Source organism: Dasypus novemcinctus, chromosome 10, assembly GCF_030445035.2.
Source record: "Dasypus novemcinctus isolate mDasNov1 chromosome 10, mDasNov1.1.hap2, whole genome shotgun sequence".
NCBI lineage: Eukaryota > Metazoa > Chordata > Mammalia > Cingulata > Dasypodidae > Dasypus > Dasypus novemcinctus.
Window position 1 is genome coordinate 120554446 of NC_080682.1, and position 19580 is coordinate 120574025.

A 19580-nucleotide genomic window follows, 5' to 3' on the forward strand; every position below is an offset into this window, starting at 1 on the left:
CGCAAAATTACGGGCTTATTGGGATGACAAGGAAGTAACAGCGACTGCCAGGCAACACAAATGAGGCGCCCTGCGGGCCGTATCCCCGTTCCCCTTTTAACAGTTTGAGTGTTTCACGGTTACTTTAATAATAAAAATTCTAAAGATCGAGAATGTATCTTTGCTTACGGCGCAGGCCCCACGGTGGGGTGTGGAGGGAGCCCAGTGGGTCAGGGCCCAGCCCGCCTCTTGGGCAGACCCCTTTGGGCCAGGATCTGTGGCCTGGGCGTAAAGAGGGGGTTGCAGCGGATGCCCCCTGCAGGGTCACGGGAAGGCCCACACAGGGTGCTGGTGGAAGACGCCTGCCCGGTGCCCGGGGGTCTCCCCGCATCCTCCCCGGTGGGTTTATCTCCGCTCGGGGCCAGCCGCGAGCCTCTGCGCCTCATTTCTGGGCGCTGGGCCTTCCAGGACAGCGGAGCCCAAGGCGCCGGGCAGGGGCGGCCGACGCCCGGGCAGGGACCTGGTGGCCTGGGACTCCAGCTCGGGCTGCTCCGCTTCTCGTCTGGAGCCTGCTCTCAGGACAGGGAGGGACTAAGCCTCCTTGGAACGTGGCAGGAGGGGCTGGACGGGGAGAAAAACCAAATCGAAGCTGGGCGCGCCCTTTGCAGAGACGCACTCTTTGAGGCCCAAGGACCGTCGATCAAGACCCCTGGCCGCGAGAGGACACCCGGCTGGCGGAGCAGGTGGCCGGGCCTGGGCCACCCCCGGCCTCCCCCGGCTCCTCGGCTGGTGGCCAGGCGCAAGGAGAGGGCCCTTGAGGTCTAACTAATCCGTCCACCGAAGCCGCTGACCTCACGGTGCTGGAGCGAACCCAGCCCAGCAGTCACTGCCCCGCGATCCTGCTGCCAGAGCGGCCTCGAGGGGAGGGGACACGTCGGGGCGCGTGACCCGAGCAGCGCCCAGGCGAGGAGAAGAAGGACGCCTGCGCCCGGGAAGGGGGAAGGACGGGGCTGGGAAGACGGCCGGAGCCCAGGGAGGAGAAGGGGCCTCTGCGTCACGCTCTGTAGGGGAAGCGCTGGGCGAGGGGCCGCTGGGAAGGACCGCGACCCTGCCCGGGGGCCCCCGCCCGTGTCCCCGGCCGGCGCGGCTTACCTCGTTGTTGGTGCCGACGTCGAGCAGGACGGGCAGGCACTGCTGCGGGTCCACGCCGCCGCACGCCGTGTACAGGGCCAGCTTGCCTACGGGGATGCCCATGCCGTAGCAGCCCAGGTCGCCCAGCCCCAGGACGCGCTCGCCGTCCGTCACCACCACGGCCTGGAAGACACGCAGGGGCGCCGTCTCGGCCAAAGCCGCCCTCCTGCCGCGGGAGCGAGGGAGCCTGGACAGCCCACCCGCTGCGCAGCCCGGGGCGCGGCAGCTCGCCGGGGACGGGGCCAGAGGACTCCTGCGGCCATCCTGCCCCTCCCTGCGAGCTGGCGGGAGCCCCGCACAGGAGGGACGGCAGAAAGACGCCCGCCTGCCTTCTGCCCCGCCCCCCAGGTGGCCCCCTCGTCTGTTTGCTCCTTGTTTTTCCTCATTGCCGGCTTGCGGTCTGTTTGTTTTTTCTTTTAGGAGGCACTGGGAACCAAACTTGGGGCCTTCCATGTGGGAGACGGGCGCCCAACTGCTTGAGCCACATCTGCTCCCTGCTCGTTTTGTTTTTGCTCGCTGCCCTGCTCATTGTTTCTGCTCTTTGTCTGCTCATTGTTTTTGCTCAATGTTCACTTGTTTTTTTGTTCTTTTTTTGCTTGATTTCTGCTTGTTGCTTGTCTGTCTTCTTTAGGAGGCACCAGGAACCGAATCCAGGACCTCCTATGTGGGAGGCAGGCACCCAACTGCGTGAGCCACATCCACTCCCTGCTGCCCTGCATTCTGAGGTTGGGAGGCAGGGGGTCTAAAAGGAGCAAGAGGGAAACCACAGCTACAGAAAATAAGCAGACACTCTCAACCTGAAATGGGGGAGGGAGAGAAAGGATATCATAAAAGGAGATTATCAACAACAAGTGCTCACACTGATGCTATAGAGATCAGTGTAAGTGTCCTCTGGTCTATTCCCTGGGTCCAATAAATCCAACTTCCAAAGAACAAGAGTACCTTGTGACATGGGCTGAAATCAGGAGGGTTCACCAGCATTGCCTTCTGTGTTTTGGCAAATAATCACCGAGGAGCTACTCTGCACGAGACACTGTTCAAGGCACCTACTGTGAATTAATAGATGCTCACAAAGTTGGTGGTGATGGCAGAAGTAATTATGATCATTCACTTATATTCGTTTAACAGATATTTACTGAGCATCTACTTTGCGTAAGACATTGTTCCAGATTCTGGGGCAAAGAGCTTCAGTTTGCTCCTCTGTGAAAACAAGTGTGCATGGACCCAGCCCTTAGAGAACTAATGGGCTGAAAGGAGGGAGACAGCACATGTACTAGTATTTGTGGTTCTGAGAGGAAAGCATGAGCACAGAGAACAGCATGAGGATGGAGAGGAGAGGTATTTCCTGCCAGGCACGTGGGTGGGGAGACGCATGGCAGACCTTGGACAGGTGAAGGTTGTGGGGCGCAGATGGGGAGAAAGACGTTCGATGTAAGAGGCAATTCAGGTCCAGGGCAGGGGAGCCGGTGTGGGGAGGATTTAGGGCGTGTCAGGGGAACACGGAAGAGAAGAACGGGAAGTCAGGCAGGAGTCGGACTGTGAGGGCCTTGAATGCCAGCCCAAAGAGAGCCCCAGGGGTGACAGGGAAGGTGTCTGTAGGTCGCTGTTAGGGAAGATCAACGTCAGCCTGCTGGCCATCACTGCTCCCCCCATCCCTGAGTGCAGTTACGTGTACGGGACCACCCTGCCCATCAGGGCAGCCTGGCTTTGGGTGAGGACTTAGGACCAGCTTGGAGCCATCCAAGTCCTGGTTTTTGGCCCAAGCGTGGTGCCCAAGAGCTCCGCGTGGTTCGCTCCATGCAGGCACAGCACTGGGCACTGAGATGAAGAGCTGACGGCCCGCGCTTGCCCCGGAGGCGAGGGTGACGCCGTGCACAACGGGTCCGTGGTGCCTTCTCGCTTCTGTTCTGCATCCCTCCACGGGCGAGACCGCACGCGGGCTGACACTGCCTTTTTGTAGGAAGACATCTAGAGAGTCCTAAAAACATCCCTGCACTTCTGAAGACAGGGCTCCGGAGAGGACGGCAGGCCCGTGCAGATCGTTATCCCCCCGAGGACGGTCTACGAAAGGGGCTCACAGCCCGCATCTCGCCTTACCCTCGTCACAGCCCGGGGAGCCTGGCAGGTGCGAGAAGCTCCAAAACCTTGGTGCTCTACACGTTTGTTCAGTCTCAGCCATATGCCAGGCACTGGGCTGGACGGTTTCAAATCGCTGTTCTTGGAAAGAGTAGATGACTTAGATGACGTCCCAAGGTCACCTTGCTGGTGCACAGGGCAGGCTGGGAGGCCAGTCAGGCTCGGGGTTCCCGGGTCAGGGCTCTTTTCACCGCTCCCTCCAGCTGGGTTAAAGCACTTGTGCTCTTGGCGAGGGTCCACCAGTCTCGGCGCTGGCCTCTCCGCAGCCGACCCTTGATCTCCTCTCGGCAGGTCTCCCTGCTGGAGCCTGCGCCCTCACGCTGCCCCTGGCTGCCCAGACTCTGGGCGGTTCCCTACCACCTCTCCTCATCGGGTGCCCACCCCCTCAAAACCCTCCTCTCTACTGAGAGACGGCGAGTGGCAAGGAGCTAAACGGCAGAACCAGCTCTTCAGGGCGTTATCCACACAACGCCGGGACTTTCCAGAAGGTGCCCGGGGCTCTGCTAGCCTCCCAGCCTGCAGGGGCTCGAGGGCACTGCTGCAAGGTCCCCCCTCTGCGAGGAGCTCTTCCTGCCATGTGGACTGTCTCACCTCCCAGCCATCTGTCCTCAGTGCTACTGCGCTTTGCCTGGGTTGCTGCAATAGCCAACCAACGTCAGGTCAGATCCGTCCTATCGAAAGCCCCTTTTCATCAGGCCGCTTCCGGGCTCAGAAACCTTCAGTGGTTTCTAACTGTCCGTAGAATAAAATCCAAACAGCTTAACCCTTGAATGATCTGAACCTTCTGAAATGTATCTTCTGCTACACATCTTCACACAATTTCCTGCTCGAACCAAATTGCCTCCTCGCTCCTTCCGCTACCCTCGGAATGACCTCTAATCTCTCACCTCTCAGTTCTTCTCTTTCTCCAGCAGTACAAATCCTGCCCATCATAATATAATGATTTTTCCTTCCTCTGAACTAGTAGCCCTTGTTAGACCTGCCATCACCTAGCCTACTCACCCTTCCTGTCTTCTCTTTTATTATGTACCTGCTGCATGCCAAATCCTGCACAAGATGCCATGTAATCATCTGATGGTTGATAGCATTTGATTTCTTATTTAACATATTTTAAATGCACACTTTATCTTGCTAAAGAGCCTGGAGATTAAAAGCAGAGGTTTTGGGGTCTGATAACTAGTATCTGAACGTAGGCTCCTTGAGGAGAGATCTTATGTAAACTTGGGTAAACACAGAACTTCTCTGAGCAGCAATTTTCCATGATATGGGATAATAACAACATCTCGCTCATGAGGGTGTTGTAAAAATTAAATGAAATAATATATGAGTTATGTTGTCTGGTTTCTTGTATGGAGTCAATGATCAGTAAAAGGCCACTGCACTTAGGTCATATGATACTGCTTATTTGGGGAGAAGATGATATCTTTTTAATTGTTTCATAGGTCTCTATTTCAGCACAGAAGTACCATGCAGTAATTATCTGGTAAATGATTAAATGAAAGGGAAACCAAGGGAAGACCTTGGGAAATGCAAGTTTTAAGAAAGGAGGCCACGTGAGTGCAGCACACGTGAGTGCATGCTCACCTATCCCAGTGGCGTCTACCGCCCTCTCTAAGGAGAATATACTCACAGCTGGCTGACCGCTGGACATTGACGCTGGAGTTTCCCACAGTTCTTTCAAGCGCCACAAGTTCCATACCAAATGATTCCTCTTTTTTCCAGATCTTTTACTCCTGCTTCCTTCCCTCCCTCTGTTTTTCTGTGTCTCCTAAGTTCCAAATGATCCAGTCTCCTTTGACTCCTCACTGTCATTAGTTAACCATAGTCAATCGGTCACCTAGTTCTACTGATTTTACTTTCCCCACATTTTTCGCATCTCTTCCATGAGCTTCATCCCACTGCTACCCCTTTGGGTCAGTCCATTCACCTCTTGCTGGAGCCACTCAGGGGTCTCCTGACTGGCCCATCTACTCTTGCTTTCTCCCTCGCTCCATTTCATATTTCTGAAGCATACCCAGATTGATCACTTTCTTGCTCCTCAAACCTCCAGTGGTTCCCGCTGCCTCTAAAGCCCAAATGTCTCACACTGGCATTCAGTGTCTTCCACGATCTAGGCCCAATCTCCTCTTTGAGTTTCTTCCACCCATTATATGGTCCATTAAAACTAAAATACTTTCAATCTTGGACAAGGTTGGTATCTTCTTGACTATATTGCATTTTACTCCTCAATCCCTTTACTTGCTTAAGCCAAATCCTAGCATCCTTATATATTTCAAGAACTAGTTAAAAAAAAAACAACCTTCTCCAAAAGGTTTTCCCTTCTGGAAGGTACTACTCCATCCTCTGAATTCCCAAAGCCTTTCCCTTCCATAGCATTTATCACTTTCTTCCTTTTATTATAGTTCTATACATTTTCTTGCCTTTCATATTATCTTTAAGGTCTTTAAGGACAGTAAGGCTTGTCATCTTTGATTCTCTAGCACTTAGTGCATGCCTGCAATGTGATATATAGTCAATAAATGTTCAGTGGACCCTTTGATGGATCCATCATAGAGCATGTGATGGCTAATACCATGTGTTAACTTGGTTAGGTTATGGTAGCTGGTTGCTTGGTCAAATATTGGCCTACTTGTTATTGTGAGGGTATTCTGAAGATGGAATTTGCATCTACAATTAGTTGAATGCATCTACAATCAACAAAGGAGATTTCCATCAACAATGTCTTCATCCAATCAACTGGAGGTCTTAAAAGTGACAAAGAGTTTCAGAGGTTAAAGAAGATTATTGCCTCAACTGCAACACTTGGCTCTTGCTGGAATTTTCAGCCAGCCAGTTTCTCCTGAAGAGTTTGGACTAAGGACTTCAATATCACCTTTACTGGAGTTTCCAGACTACAGAGTTTGGACTTGCCATCTCTCATGGCTGCACGAGCCAATTAAAATAAATCAACCTCTCTCTCTCTCTGTAGTTCTCTATAAACACACATGCACACAGTGCTGTTGGTTCTGTTTCTCTGGAGAGCCCTGACTAATACAGGACACAGATGTCTTCTCCAGTGGACTGAAATCAGACCTGGTGTAGATTTAATATGGTTCAGAGAGGAATGCTGCTCATGACCTCAGTGGCACTAATGCTGGGAGTAGGGGTAATAGAGGGCAAACTCAAGGAGCATCCTTGGCTTTTAAAGAGCAGCAACGATTTTCAGTGAACTACGGGTCTACATTTTCCTTGTTCGGAGGGGTTTTACAACTCCTAACTCCTCTGCACTTCGGATGACTAAAGGGAGATTGGGGACAGTGTGCCACGTTCTTCCTCGGCCCACTTAGCTCAGACCCATGGACTTTTATGGCTTATTTCCCACGCCCCTTGGCCTCGGTGGATCCAGTTGGGCTGACCCAAGACTGACCCACAGATCACGAGTTCTTGCTTGCTCTGCTCTGGCCTCCTTGGACTTGAACCTGTGGTCGTGGCTGCCCACACCACACACGTGGCATCCTTCTCCTTCCTCATCCTTTTGTTTCCTCCTCCCCTCCCATCCTTCCTGTCTTCCTCCACCTGCTCCTTACTCCTTAGCAGAGAACCTAACCTCTCAGCTTCCTTGTCTATAAAACGGCGGTAATAAAAGTCCCCACCTCTCATAGAGCCGCTGGGAGAATTCAAGGAGTTAAATCTCTGTAAAGTTCTCAGGGTAAGTGCTGCCTGAGGGGGATACTGAGATGCCCTGCCCAGACCCGCCTTGGGAAGCAAGGATTTGCGCAGCTGCTGGCTGCACTCTCAGCTATCAGCACACTTTGGGAATTGCCTTGAATAAAGAGAGCCACCTTGTCCAAAATCAAGGGGCAGCTGCAACCAGGACTGGGCAATGTAGGGGTGTAAAGGGCCATCCCCAACTGGGGTGGGCTTCGAAGGGCCATCCCAGCTCCAGAGCTCCCTCCTGGGCTGAGCTGAGTCTTCCCTGAGATCTGCTGCAGCTCAGCCCTCCCCCAGCCCCCCCTGCTTCCTCCCCTTGCCCAGGAGTTCATCCCAATGGCACCCCCGAATAGACTTCTCATTGCCAGCCTCTGTCCTCGCGGCTGGGAGAAACCCAAGCCCTGACACCGGCACACGGGGCTTAGTGCGCGGTGGGGTGTGCGCGGCAGGTGGGCGCTTGGCCCTGGCGACCTGCCCACCTTTACAGGGCGGGGTGGCCGCTGCCCGCGGCAGAGCACGGGGCCCTTGGCCCCACTACCCGCTGCCTCTCAGCCCGCCCTGAAGGAGGGAGGTTCAGGAGCTTGGGAAAGCCGCAGGGGAGGGGGCTGCTCTCGCCTGAGCCTTCCTCCTGGCTGTGGCAAGGTGGCTGTGGGAAGGAGGCAGGAGGGCGGTTCTCGCCCTCCTGTGATGGACGCCCTGGGCGGCCCGGCCCTCCTGCCCGATGGGGCGGGCCCTGGACCCTCCTGGCCCCCCCATCCTCGGGCTCTGGCCTCACCTCCCTCGCAGCTACCACTCTTCCGTCTCAGCTTCCCGCTCGGCTTGCAGGCTGGGAAACCACACTCGTTTCTGACTTCCGATGATTCAGAAGCTCTCCTCTGAGCCACCCGTCTCCTAGAGCCGGAGCGCCAACGACATCAGGGGTCCCTCGGTGGCCGGGGGAGTGGGCACTCAACAGGGCCCTGGTCGGGGCATCGATGCTGATGTGGGGGAGACCTCGGCCAGTCACAGCCTCAGCTTGGCCATGTGCTGTGAGAGACGCCCTGCCACTCGCTCTCCTAGATCAGACTTGGGGGCCTCAGAAGCACCCCTTCTTTGCTCCATTCTGAGCCTGGTGACTGAGAACTGAGTGGACCAGCCAAGGGGGTCCTCTTTAGCTCCAAAGCGCTAGGTCGGAGCCTCTCCTCTTTTGAAGGCAACTGGAGAAAACACAACTACAGCTCGGAACATTCTAAGCCTCTGGGAGAGCAGCCCTGGCAGTTGGGGGAAAGGCCAGTGAGTGGGGTGGGGTGGGGGCTGGGGTAGGCTGGGGGCAGCCCCAGCAGCTCTAGAGGACTTGTTTACATAGACCCAGTATTCGGAGCCTCTGAGTTCTCCCTAGAAAACAGAAATCCAGACTTTTTTTTTCCAGGAGTTTCTGGGGTTTGAACCCAGGACCTTATACACGGGAAGCAGTCACTCAGCCACTGAGCTACAGCCACTCTTCGATGAGAAATGGCTTTTCATGTTTGTTTGTTTTGTTTTCAGGAGGTACTGGGGATCGAACCCGGGATCTTGTATGTGGGAAGCCGGTGCGCAAGTACTTGAACGCCATCTGCTCCCTGTGTTTGGTTTTCAATGATGTCTCCTGATGTAAAAATGCTGCCCTCAAATTCCAAGTTTTCAAAGACCACCGAGGGCTGAATCACGCCTGCGGTGCGGTAAAGAGCCCATAAACAACGTCTAGGGGCCCATCAGCTGGCCCGCCACCCCTTCCCGCCTGCCACCGCCTCCTCCTCCATCTCCACTAATGATGGTGACCAGTCTAGCACCCGTCCAAGCTTCACATTAGAGTGAAACCCCTAGTTAACCGTCCCGAGGGGAAAACAAAGCTCAGAGAGGCTATCTAGCCCCGCAGGCAGGCGGAAGAGTCAAGACTGGAGCCGGAGCTGTGTCCGGCCTGCAACTGGCCTCCAGGTTTCTCCAAAATGAGACAGGAACGGAGGGGGAGGGGCGGGCGGCCCAGGTCGCTCACCGTCCTCTCCTCTCGGGGGCTCTCCCCTCGGCCCGCCCCCCGCCTGGCTCCTCACCTGGCAGCACCTGCACGGGGTGCTGTGATTGCCCAGGTCAGCCCCTAAGCAGACTGCTACGGCCTGGAGGTGCCGCCTGCGCGCCTGCTTTACCCCTGCCCTCCAGGGACCTCTACGGAGCAGGTGGTGACTCAGTGGGTGTGGAATGCAACCGGATTAGAGGCCACCAGCCCAGATCTGCTCACAAACCCACGCTGTCATTAGAAACGGGCTCAGTCTCTCTGAAGTCTCTTAACATCCCCCCTCTTTCAGGGCGACCCCAAAGCCCCCCATCTTTCTCCCTCCTCCTCTAAAACCACAAGCGCTGCCTCCAGCTCTCTGGTAAGGAGCACTCAGTATTTTAGAAGGTTCTCAAAAGATGTTTGTGGAAACCATTGCAGAGTTAGCTCCTAAGAGTCCATTTCGAATTCCTACCTTCGTTTCCCCGCTAGAGAAGACAACTTGGGGGCGGGCCCCGTGTTTGGCTCATTTTGCTGTCTTTTGCAGCAGGGCCCCAGGGACGGTGTTCTCAGCGGCCCTCTGTTTTAGTTTCTTGGGCTGCTCAAGCAAATATCGTGAAATGGCTTGGCTTCAAAAATGGGACTTTATTAGCTAATGGTTTTGAGGCTAAAAGAAACTCCAAATCAGGGCCCCACCCAGGTGAGGCCTTTTGCCCAAAGACTGTGGCGTTCCAGGGCCGCCTGCTGGTGACCCCTGGCTCCTCCGGCCACGGCGAGGTACGGGGCAGGGTCTCCCGTCCTCTCCCCGCCCCATCCTGGTTCTGCTGCTGGAGCTGCTGGCTTTTGTGGCTTTCTCTCTCTGTCTGAGTTGCATTCTCTTAGAAATGATTCTAGCAATAATGTTAAGAGCCATCCTGATGAGCAGGCCACACCTTACCGGAAGTAGCCTCCTCACAAGTCTACCTACCATGGGCTACACCCCCAGGAATGGATTAGAATTAAGAATGGAATTTTTTCTGGGGTACAGACGGCTTCAAACCACCACACCCCTTGACAGGAAGAACAATTGGGATGAAATGCGGCCCCTGAGCTCCTCACCGAGCCCCAAAGCCAGCCTGGAGGTACGGATGCCTTTTCATCGTTCTTTCTAATTCCCTGCAATTTGCACAAGGCACCATATGTGCCGGTGGAGACCGCTGGCACAGTGCCCGGGACACGGAGGATACTCCACACGTTTGCTGACCGAGCTCGTGCGATTCAGCGAGCATCTACTGAGCACCAACTGCTCACAAAGTTCCACCGCTGTTGAACTGTCCAGGAATGGGGAAAATACTGATTTGCAGGGCCTCCAAAGCAAGCCCACGGAGGCCAGCGTGCAGCGGACGTCCCCCTGGAGTGAGCTGGCTCCCCTCGTATCCCCAGGAGGCTATTGCAGCTGCATCTAGACATGCCCTGGAAACCTGCCTCTTCTGGGACCAAGACCCACCCCTGCAGGGCCAAGACCCCGCATTGCTGGATTCTGAGCAGCCGAGCAGGCAGGAGAAGGCCAGGGCAGGGTCGCACCCGGGCGAGGTGTACAACAGGGCTGTTCATCGCGGCCAGGACCGAAGCCCGAGGCTGGACGAGCGCCTGGGGCCTGAGAGCCAGGGCCGCCCCCGCCTCTGCTTCTGAATGCTGGCCCGCCTGTGAGAGGGCCAGAGGAGCGGAGGGCAGTGAACTGGGAGAAGCTGTGTCGCACCCAGGGGGCGGGTGGGGAGGGGGTGCCTGAGGGAGGTCCCGGGGAGCACCCCGGCAGGCTGGCACGGTCCCGGGGCAGGGCGGCGTGGGGCCAGCACTGCCGCGTCCACTTGCCGCCCTGAGAGCTCCTCACGCCACGTCCTGCCTACTCCGACCCGCTCCCCGGTTCCCGTGCCAGAAGGGGCCTCGCCAGGCAGCCAGCAGACGCCTGGCATTTTGGGCTTCACCCTTTGTGTCTGCAGAAGCCCTCCAACTCTTCCAAAGAAGTCCCGACAGCGGGAGGAATGCTGCACTGCAGCCAGGGGTGAAAAAATTCCTGCAATGCGGCATGTTTTGTACTAAATACTAGGCAGAATATTGCCTTCCCTAAGAGAGCATGTTTATTACATGAAAATGGTTTCTCCCTAAAGTTTCTAAGTGAAATTATACTCCAGTTTTTTCTGTCACTGCTACATATACATCTCCAGCGCCGGGAGCTCACGCACCCAAGCGTGACAGCCTCGTTCATCATACGCTTTATTTCCCGGACCACAAGGTCCCCATCCTACATCCTCGTCTTCCCAGGGTCCAACTGCCCCAAAGCCATCTCTCAATTCAAGGCCAGCAATAATGTCACCTCCCCCGTGAAGTCTTCCCTGATTTCTTCTCAGGTCAAAGCCACCTCTGTCTCTTGAACAGCGTCAGCTCCTCCTGTGAACCTCATTTATCTTTGATCTTGTTCCACCTTGTTAGTCTTGTGTCTCTAATTTCCCTCACGATCCATCAGCTTCTTGATCTCTCCCCATATCCACCAGGGAAACCAGCGCCATGCACATAGTAGGTGCTCAACACATGCCGGGCATATTTTTAGACCCCACCCTTCAACCCCTCGCCAAGTAACGAGTGATTTCACATGGGGCCTGGCAAAGGCCAGCCTCGGCTCGGGGGCGTGTCTGTGCCCGGCGGTAAGAGGTCTATGACCTGGCACTGGGAGAGGCTCATTATGTCCATCTTATAGCTGGGAATGACTCTGGCTCAGGTGGAAAAAATTCACCCCAAATGGAGCAGCACCCACAAAAACAGGATCGTACCTTAATGTTGTCTTCTGGCCAAGAGTTCAGCATTGTGGCAAGGTGGCCCTTGTCATGAATGGTAATAAACAGCCCCCTAGGAGAGACGAAACACACACACAGAGCCAGGCCGTGAGACTGGGGGCAGGGCGAAGAGCCCAAGCGCTGCCGATCGCCGCATCATCCACTGCACCCACACGCCTGGGGCGGGGTCCCTGCCCAGGCCCCGCTAGTTACAGGTTCCTGCTCTGCACCTCCTCCGACAGCTGTTCTGCACCAGGCATGGGCCCCGCAGGGCCAATGGTGTGCCCACCTGTGCCCACCTGCGCTCACCTGGAACCTGTGCCCACCTGCCACCTGTGTGCACCTGTGCCCACCTGGAACCTGTGCTCACCTGGCACCTGAGCCCACCTGTGCCCCCCTGGAACCTGTGCCCACTTGCCACCTGTGCCCACCTGTGCCCACTTGGAACCTGTGCTCACCTGGCGTTTGTGTTCACCTGGAGCCTGTGCTCAGCTGCCGCCCATCCCCACCTGGTACCTGTGCTCATGGGCGCCCGTGTCCTCTCTTTCCTGCTCTAGACCACAGTCCAGGCACCCAGGACCTCAGGAATTCCCTGTCCAAATGGCCCTAAGCCTGCTTCTAGGGACGGTGTTGCCTTCGTTCTCAGGTCCAAGCCCCAGACCTCACTGCTGGTGGTGGACCTCTCGACCTGGGGGCTGTGGCTGGAACGGGGACATGTGGGCAGGGGTGTCCACACGCAGGAGGCGCCTTGTGGTGGGAGGTGGGCCTGGGGATGGTTTGAGGAGGGGGCTGCAGGCTGTGAGCCAGCGTCTCCGTGCCACCAGAGTCGGGAGCTCCAAATGCAGACCTGGCCTTCCAGAGCATCTTGGAGTAAAAGAAGGACGGGCCGTATTTTATTTAACGGCGTATTAGCTGGACGTAGCATCGTAATGCTCAGAGCTGAGCTAAGGAGCTCCATCGTCTTCTGCCCCAGGCCCTGAGCACAGCAGGGCGGCCCGGTAGCCTGTCCCTTCTCTTTAGCACAGAGCAGCGTGGAGGCTGCTGCCGTGGCCCTCCGGGAGACCCCAGCACGCGGGGGGGCTCCACATCCAGGGACCAGACCATTTGAGGCAGCAGCACCTGCTGCTGCAGGGCCGTGCTGGGTCCTCAGCCCATGGCATGCTCGAGGGAGGCGGACTTTCCCTTCAGCCTAAGCCCCTCCTCTGTGTCCCGGTGGAAGGGTGGAGGAGAGAAGCCTGAGCTCGAGAGCCACAAGGACCCGGGCTTTAATCCTGGATCCACCTCTCGTGATCTTCTGCCCTTGGGAAAACTACTTAACCTCTCTGAGCCTCAGTTTCTCCCTCTGTAAAACAGGAACCAAAACACCCCACCTCACAGGAGAGTTATGAGAACCAAGTGGGCTAAAGCGTGCACGGCACCTCCCGGGCCCGCGCGCGCCGAGTGGTCGAGGAGGCGCCAGCTCTGTCCTCTGCCGGGCCCTGCCTCGCCCTCCCACGGCTGACGTCTGGAGGTGTGGCGGGTGCTCTCCGTCTCCCTCCCAGACAGGCCAGGAGATGCGGGACGGGGGGGGGGGGGGGGGGGCTTGGTCTGGGTGGTCCTGAGGGTTCCAGGTACCACCCTCACCCCCCGTTGAACAGAGGAAGAAGCCAGAAGCGCCGCTGATTTCCACAAGTCACTCCCTGGCTGGTGAAGACCGGGCCCGCCCCACCTCGCTCCCCAGCCAGTACGCGCCCCGTGTGGGTAGCTTTACCATGGCCTCGCCTTGGAAAAAGGCACGCAGAAGCTACTTGCTTTGAATATGCTTGGCTTTAGAAATACCGTGTGAAATAAGTAAATTGGTGATCGCTTATTCTGCTCAGGAAAACCTGGCCACAACGACGTTTCGGTTGCTGGTGTTCCCAACTGCCCTCTCTAAGCAAGAAGAGGCGCTGCGTCACTAAGAGCTGCGCTCCCGTGGCTCAGCAGCGCCGGAGCCAGCAACACCCGTCTCTCGGGAAGTACCCATCCGAGGGCGGTGCAGGGGACAGGGCGAGGACAAAGCACAACCGGGGCTGGGTCACGGGCGGGCGGGCGGCAGGGCCCACCCCGCCATAGGCGCAGCTTCTTTTCCCTTTTTTCTTGTTAAACAGTTTTATTGAGGTATCATTCACACACCATATGATGCACCCATTTAAAATGTGCAGTTCCCTGGTTTTAGCGCGCTCACAAGTGTTGTGCAATCGTCACCACAATCAAATTTCCCATTTTCACCACCCCAGAAAGAAATCCTGCACCCCTCAGCAGTCACTCTCCACCCCCCCACCCCCACGTAACCCCCACCTACTTTCTGAGCCTACAGGCTGTGTGAAGGAACCGCCTTTCCTTCTCTGATTTTCCCCTGGGAACCAGCCCCTGGAGGTGGGCTCGGAAACCGCCAAGAGGCTCTAACCGCACCTCCGTTCCCGGCTGCCTTCGTGCGGGCAGGGGCCGGGTCCCGAGGCTTCCACCCTGGGATCGGGGAGGGGGCAGTGCCCACGAGGGAGGCGCTGGGAAGGGGGGCCTGCCGAGGAAGCGGGGCGCTCGCGCCACTCGCTTCTCTCCTCTTTCGTCCAGTGCACACGAGAGAGGCTCCCGTGCTTGCGGAGCGCCCAGGGGCAGAGGCTGCATTTGCTTTGCCAGCGTGACTGGGCCAGGGCTGCATGGGCCAATCAGTTTCCCTCGTGGCTCTGACTGCTCTTGGGAAGCGGAGAGGACTTCACGAGGTGCTTGGCGTTCGTGACCCTTTACCTGAACCCTGCTCTAGTTAACACTGTCAACCCCTGGCCCTGCTTTTTGGTGTCACCACTCTTGCAACACCCTGGAGAAACCCACTTTCTGCTCTCTGTGCACCTCCTCGGAGGCAGCAGAAGGCAGCTGGGAAAATCCGGCTATGGCGCAGCTGTTTGGTGCCATCATAAGCTTCTCTGTGTCAACCCAAGTGGACTCCCAGCACGGACCAGTCTTGGTTCTCACAGTCACTATTTCCAGTCCTTGCAATGAATGTTTTAAAATGTCTCTGTTCTCCTCAAACTTCCAACTGCCTCACCTTCCCCATCATTTGCTTGATGACGTTGCCTCTGACGGCCCAGAGAAAACAGAAGGCATTAAATGAGACCCCTGTCAGCATCCCCCCACCAAACCCCAGGCTTGTGCACCTGCAGCCCTTTGCTCTTCTTGTTCCAGTGAATGTTCCAGAGCCTTACCGTGTTGAGTATCCCTTCTTTCTTGCTCTCTCCCCCTGGATTTCCCATCAATTTCCCATCAGTCCTAAATCACGCCCAAGTCTTTATCATCTTAACAACAGAACAGGACTTTTAGCTTTTGGTAATGACAGAGTAGCTTGGTCAGAATAACTAGTGTTCCTGAACAGAACAATTATAAAATCTGTGTGTGTGTGTACATATATATACACACACACACATGCGCATATAATAAACTTTTTTAAGCAACGAAGATTGGTCAAAGCAGGCAAAAACTGGAGGGTATATACCTATGAAAGACAGAAATTGTACCTAGCAAGATTTGCAAGTTTGTGGCTTTTGGCCTCAGGGCAGTGCAATATGCAAGTGACTGGGCAGTAGAGAGCCAAAGCCTTAGTAGCTTGAGATGTCAGAGAATATAGCTGGGGCTGGCATGGTAGGTAGTCAGAGAGTAAAAGGGGAATTCAGAAGGGAAAGAGCTGCAGAGGGGACGAAACACCAAATCTGAGCACAAAACCTGCCAAATCATTGGCAGACCATTAAACTACGCAGGCGCAGGGGGTCTGGCAAAAAAAGCAGTAGCTGGAGGCTGAAAGAACTGAGCAGAGATTTCAGTTGCCACCAATCAGGGAGAGACAGAGTTTGGAATTTGAGTCCAGTCAAGTTAACTGCCGCCTAGGACAAAAATTTCTCTTTAGAGGAACAAACTGAATCTACAGTACATAGAATCCAGGGTGCACAGAGGTTCACTCTAATATTCCATTTAATAAGTGCAAGGACTTTTCCATAATAAGAAATTAGAAAATAAAACAACAAAAACACTGCTAAGCCCCCAATATTCTTGAGTCCTACATTTGCAGAACTGTTCTCTCTCTTCCCTTCTACAGCCAAACCTCCAAAAAGGGTTGCCTCTACTTTCTCACCTCCACTTACCCTTAAGCCAAGTGCCTTCCCTCACCACCTTGCCACTGGAAACGCTCTTGCTGAGCTACCAAAGACCGTCACGTACCCAAATGCAACGGGCACTTTCCAGCCCTTATCTCCTTGGTCTCAGCAGCATTCGACACTTTCAATCACTCCCCACCCAAGGTTTGGCTTTTCGATGGGACTCTCGGAGCTTTCCTCCTACGGCTCTGGCTGCTCCTTTGTAGTCCCTAGCCCTGGTTGTCCAGCGATTAAGCCCTAAAGACCCTCAAAATCTGCGCCATTCCCACTCTCCTTACTCCTGTTCTTGCTCTACACGCTCTCACAAACGCCTATCGCTTTTGGCCAATGACTCCCAAATTTCTATCTGTAAACCAGAGTTTCTCACTATTGGCGCTACTGACATTTTGTTGCTGGGGAGGGGGTGTCCTGTGCATGGCAAAACGTTTAGCAGCGCCCCTGACTGCTACCTGGGTGACAGCACCTCCTTCCCACTCCACTGTGGCAACCAAAAATGTCTCCAGACGTTGCCGACTGTCCCCCGGGGGTCACAGTCACCGGAGAACCACCGCTCTAGAAATTTCCGTTTAACTGCCTACCTGAAATCTCCCCCTCGCACGTCTCAAATACTTAGGAAGGCAGCTGTGCTCACCATTATACCACCAACATGGCTTCAAAGTACTCTGAACTTAAGATGTCCAAAACCCAATTCATGAGCTCATCTTCTACCACTATGGCTCAAAGACAAACCAAATCCCCCAAACAAATCTGGTTCTCTGCCCTTGGGAAGCAGTGTGATATTACCAAATTCCTCTGGGCATATTAGAGTACATTGGATTCAGAGGTTTACTTGATTAAATAATGATGAAGGCTTTGATTGGGCCACGTCAGTAGGACATTGAGTCCCCGCCCCCTTGGTGGGCTGGGACTCACAGTAAAACCACAGCGCAGAGAAGGGAGGTGGGAGTTTTGATACTGGAGCCCGGGAAGTAAATACACAGGAGAAGAACACAGAGGAATAGAGATGGCTCCTTAGAATCTGCAGAGACAGAGCCATTTGCTTGATAGTCTACAGCTGGCCTTGTGGAGAGAGCAGGGCAGCTGAGCCCAGAGAGAAAAGCCCCGGGAAGAGAGGAACCCAGGAAACCTGAACCCTGGCAGACGTCGGCAGCCATCTTGCCCCAACACGTGGCCACAGACTTTGGTGGGGGAAGTAACTTACGCTTCATAGCCTGGCAACTGTAAGCTCCTGCCAAATAAATACCCTGTATAAAAGCCAACCCATTTCTGGTACTTTGCATCAGTTCCCCTTCGGCTGGCTAATACACTTGGGGAGCTTTGTCAGCGATTATTACCCGCACACATCTGATTTAACAATCCCAAATCCTTGGAATCACCCTCGACACTCCCCTCTTCCCTCTGAAACAACCAGTTGCTCAGTCCTCCAAGTCTCCTTTCTGAATAGCTCCTGGACAGTGCGCTTCTTTCACCTGCCATAGCTCTCTGGTCCAAGCTTCCACTGTCTCTTGCCTAAAGTACCAAATGCCTTTGGAGCATCCCTCCTGCCCCCTCAGTCTATTTTCTCTACGACAGCAGAGTGGTGTTCTGGAAATGAAGGTCTGCTTGTGCCACCACCATTCAGGTCCCTTCAGCGTCATCCCATTGCTCCTGGGAGAAAGACCGAGCCCCTACCCCGGCCTACGGGTCCTGCGCGGCCCGGCCCCGCCACCTTCTCCGCTTCGTCTTGCGTCACTCTGCTCTGGTTCTCCAGTCGCCAGCCACCGCCCTTCTTGCCAGTCCTCCAATGGGCACGCTCTTCTTGCCTGGGGCAGGCCCCCACCTGCTCCGCCTGGAGCACCCTGCCTCCCCTCGCTCTTGGCTCAGTTCTCCTTCTGATGACGACCCTCTCAAGGTAGGGCTCCCTGCTGTAGACTCTGTCCGAACCCTGTCCCTTCACACGTGGACTTCTCACTAGTAGGTTAATATCTGATTCCCTCATTGCTTCAGGAAAGGACGGGGCGGGGGTGGGGGTGGGCTCTCGGTCGTATCTTCCAACACAAAAACCAAGTGTAGCTTTAGATTCGCAGAACTCGTTTCTAAGGCTCCTCTCTAGGAAACAGGTTTGGAGAAGCACACTTTGTCCTTTACAGTGCACCTCAAGCACGAGGAAGGGAGTAACCCGCAGGCATCCTGAAGGTCGAGCAGGGGCAACGACCTTGGGGGCGGCGGGGTAAATGGCGCAGGCTGGGCCGGTAACCCTGGAACCTTTTAAAGAACCACTGGGCTGGGCCGTCTCCCCTCGGGCAGGGCCTGAGGAAGTCTCATTAGGGGTGGACCTCCCCAGTCCCTCTCTGTTTTTCCAGAGCTGCCGCCATCCGTAAGTCACTTCCCCCGGAGGGCAGTCACAGGGGAATCTTGCTCACAAGAGGCCAATTCTTTCCCAGTTGGAGAAGCAAGGCCCAGCTCCCAGCTCACGGTGACGCACCGAGCGACCTTGGGGAAGTCGTTTAACCCACACTGATTAATTCCGATGACGCGCTGCCGCCTCCGTGCTCTTCACTTGGCCCTGTCCTGGAGACCGCCCTCACCCAAACCCTGGCTGTCGATACTCCCCGTGCCCCCAGAGGCTCCGTAATCGTCCTCAGAGGAAAGCTCACCACTAAGAGGCAAGAGCCAGGCAATATTTTAGAACTTCCCGAAGCTCTGGTGTAGTTAATTCTAAACACAGGGACGAGTGTGATTACAAAAATGAGCGCACCTTAGACTAGGCCTTCTCTGGTGATGATAAGAAGGATGGGAAGAAGCATCCTTACCACGACTATTTTTCTATTAAATAAGCTCAAGCTATTAAAATTCCCAAAGATCCTTTTCCTCTTGGTTTTTTTTTTTTTTTTTGGCAGGTATAATTCCATGGTCTAAGATTATACGGCAGCAACAACGCCTTTTGAAATTTGGTAAGAGCTTTTAACGGCTTTACAAAGTGCGTTTCCATCTTTTATCTATCCCAGGATTTCCCTGGACGGGAACTTTGGGATGTCTAGTCCAGACGCCTCGTTTTATGAACGAGGACACTGAAGCCCAGGGGGACGAAGTGGCTCGTGTGAGGTCACCCAGCTCATCAGCGACAGGACCTGCTGGAGCCAGGGCCCTGAGCCCAGAGTGCCTCCCACCGGCCCAGACTGCCTGCTCCCCCTGGGGCCCCGGTTCCCGACAGCGACCCCGAGGCGCAGGGGAGCGCACCGGGCTCAGGAACCTACAAGGGATCCTTGGGCGCATGGTGGTGAGGGAGGATGTAAACAAACGGGTGCGAGCCCTGGCAGGGTGCCCGGGGTCTCCTAGCCTCGCCACCCACTGCTGGGCAGAGCCGCCTCCACGCCAGCTCAGAAGACGACACCCCCAGGGAAGAAGGCCTTTAAAGGCCCGTATCTTAGCCACCTGCTTTCAGCTTAGCAATCTTTCACTCGGGAGAGACTCTACTCCAGGAGTCACTGGTGACGGGGTTGGCTTTATCTCTGCTTCCACGGGGTTCTAACCTGAGAAGGGCGGACAAGCATGTCCCTCGGGGTCAGTGTCTAGTCCCACCGGGAGACCCAAGACCCTACGGGAGTCCCTGAGGCCAGATTGGGG

The 19580-nt window shown here is 55.4% G+C and overlaps 1 protein-coding gene across 1 annotated transcript in view; it reads right to left on the reverse strand.

Moving 5' to 3' along the window:
• ME3 (malic enzyme 3) overlaps positions 1 to 19580 on the reverse strand; it is a 191284-nt gene that overhangs the window by 51871 nt on the left and 119833 nt on the right. The window contains exons 4-5 of the mRNA XM_004455255.3: positions 11809 to 11884; positions 1132 to 1293 (exon numbers count right to left, since the gene is read on the reverse strand). Coding sequence (XP_004455312.2) covers positions 1132 to 1293; positions 11809 to 11884 — 238 coding nt within the window. The remainder of the gene's footprint in view (positions 1 to 1131; positions 1294 to 11808; positions 11885 to 19580) is intronic.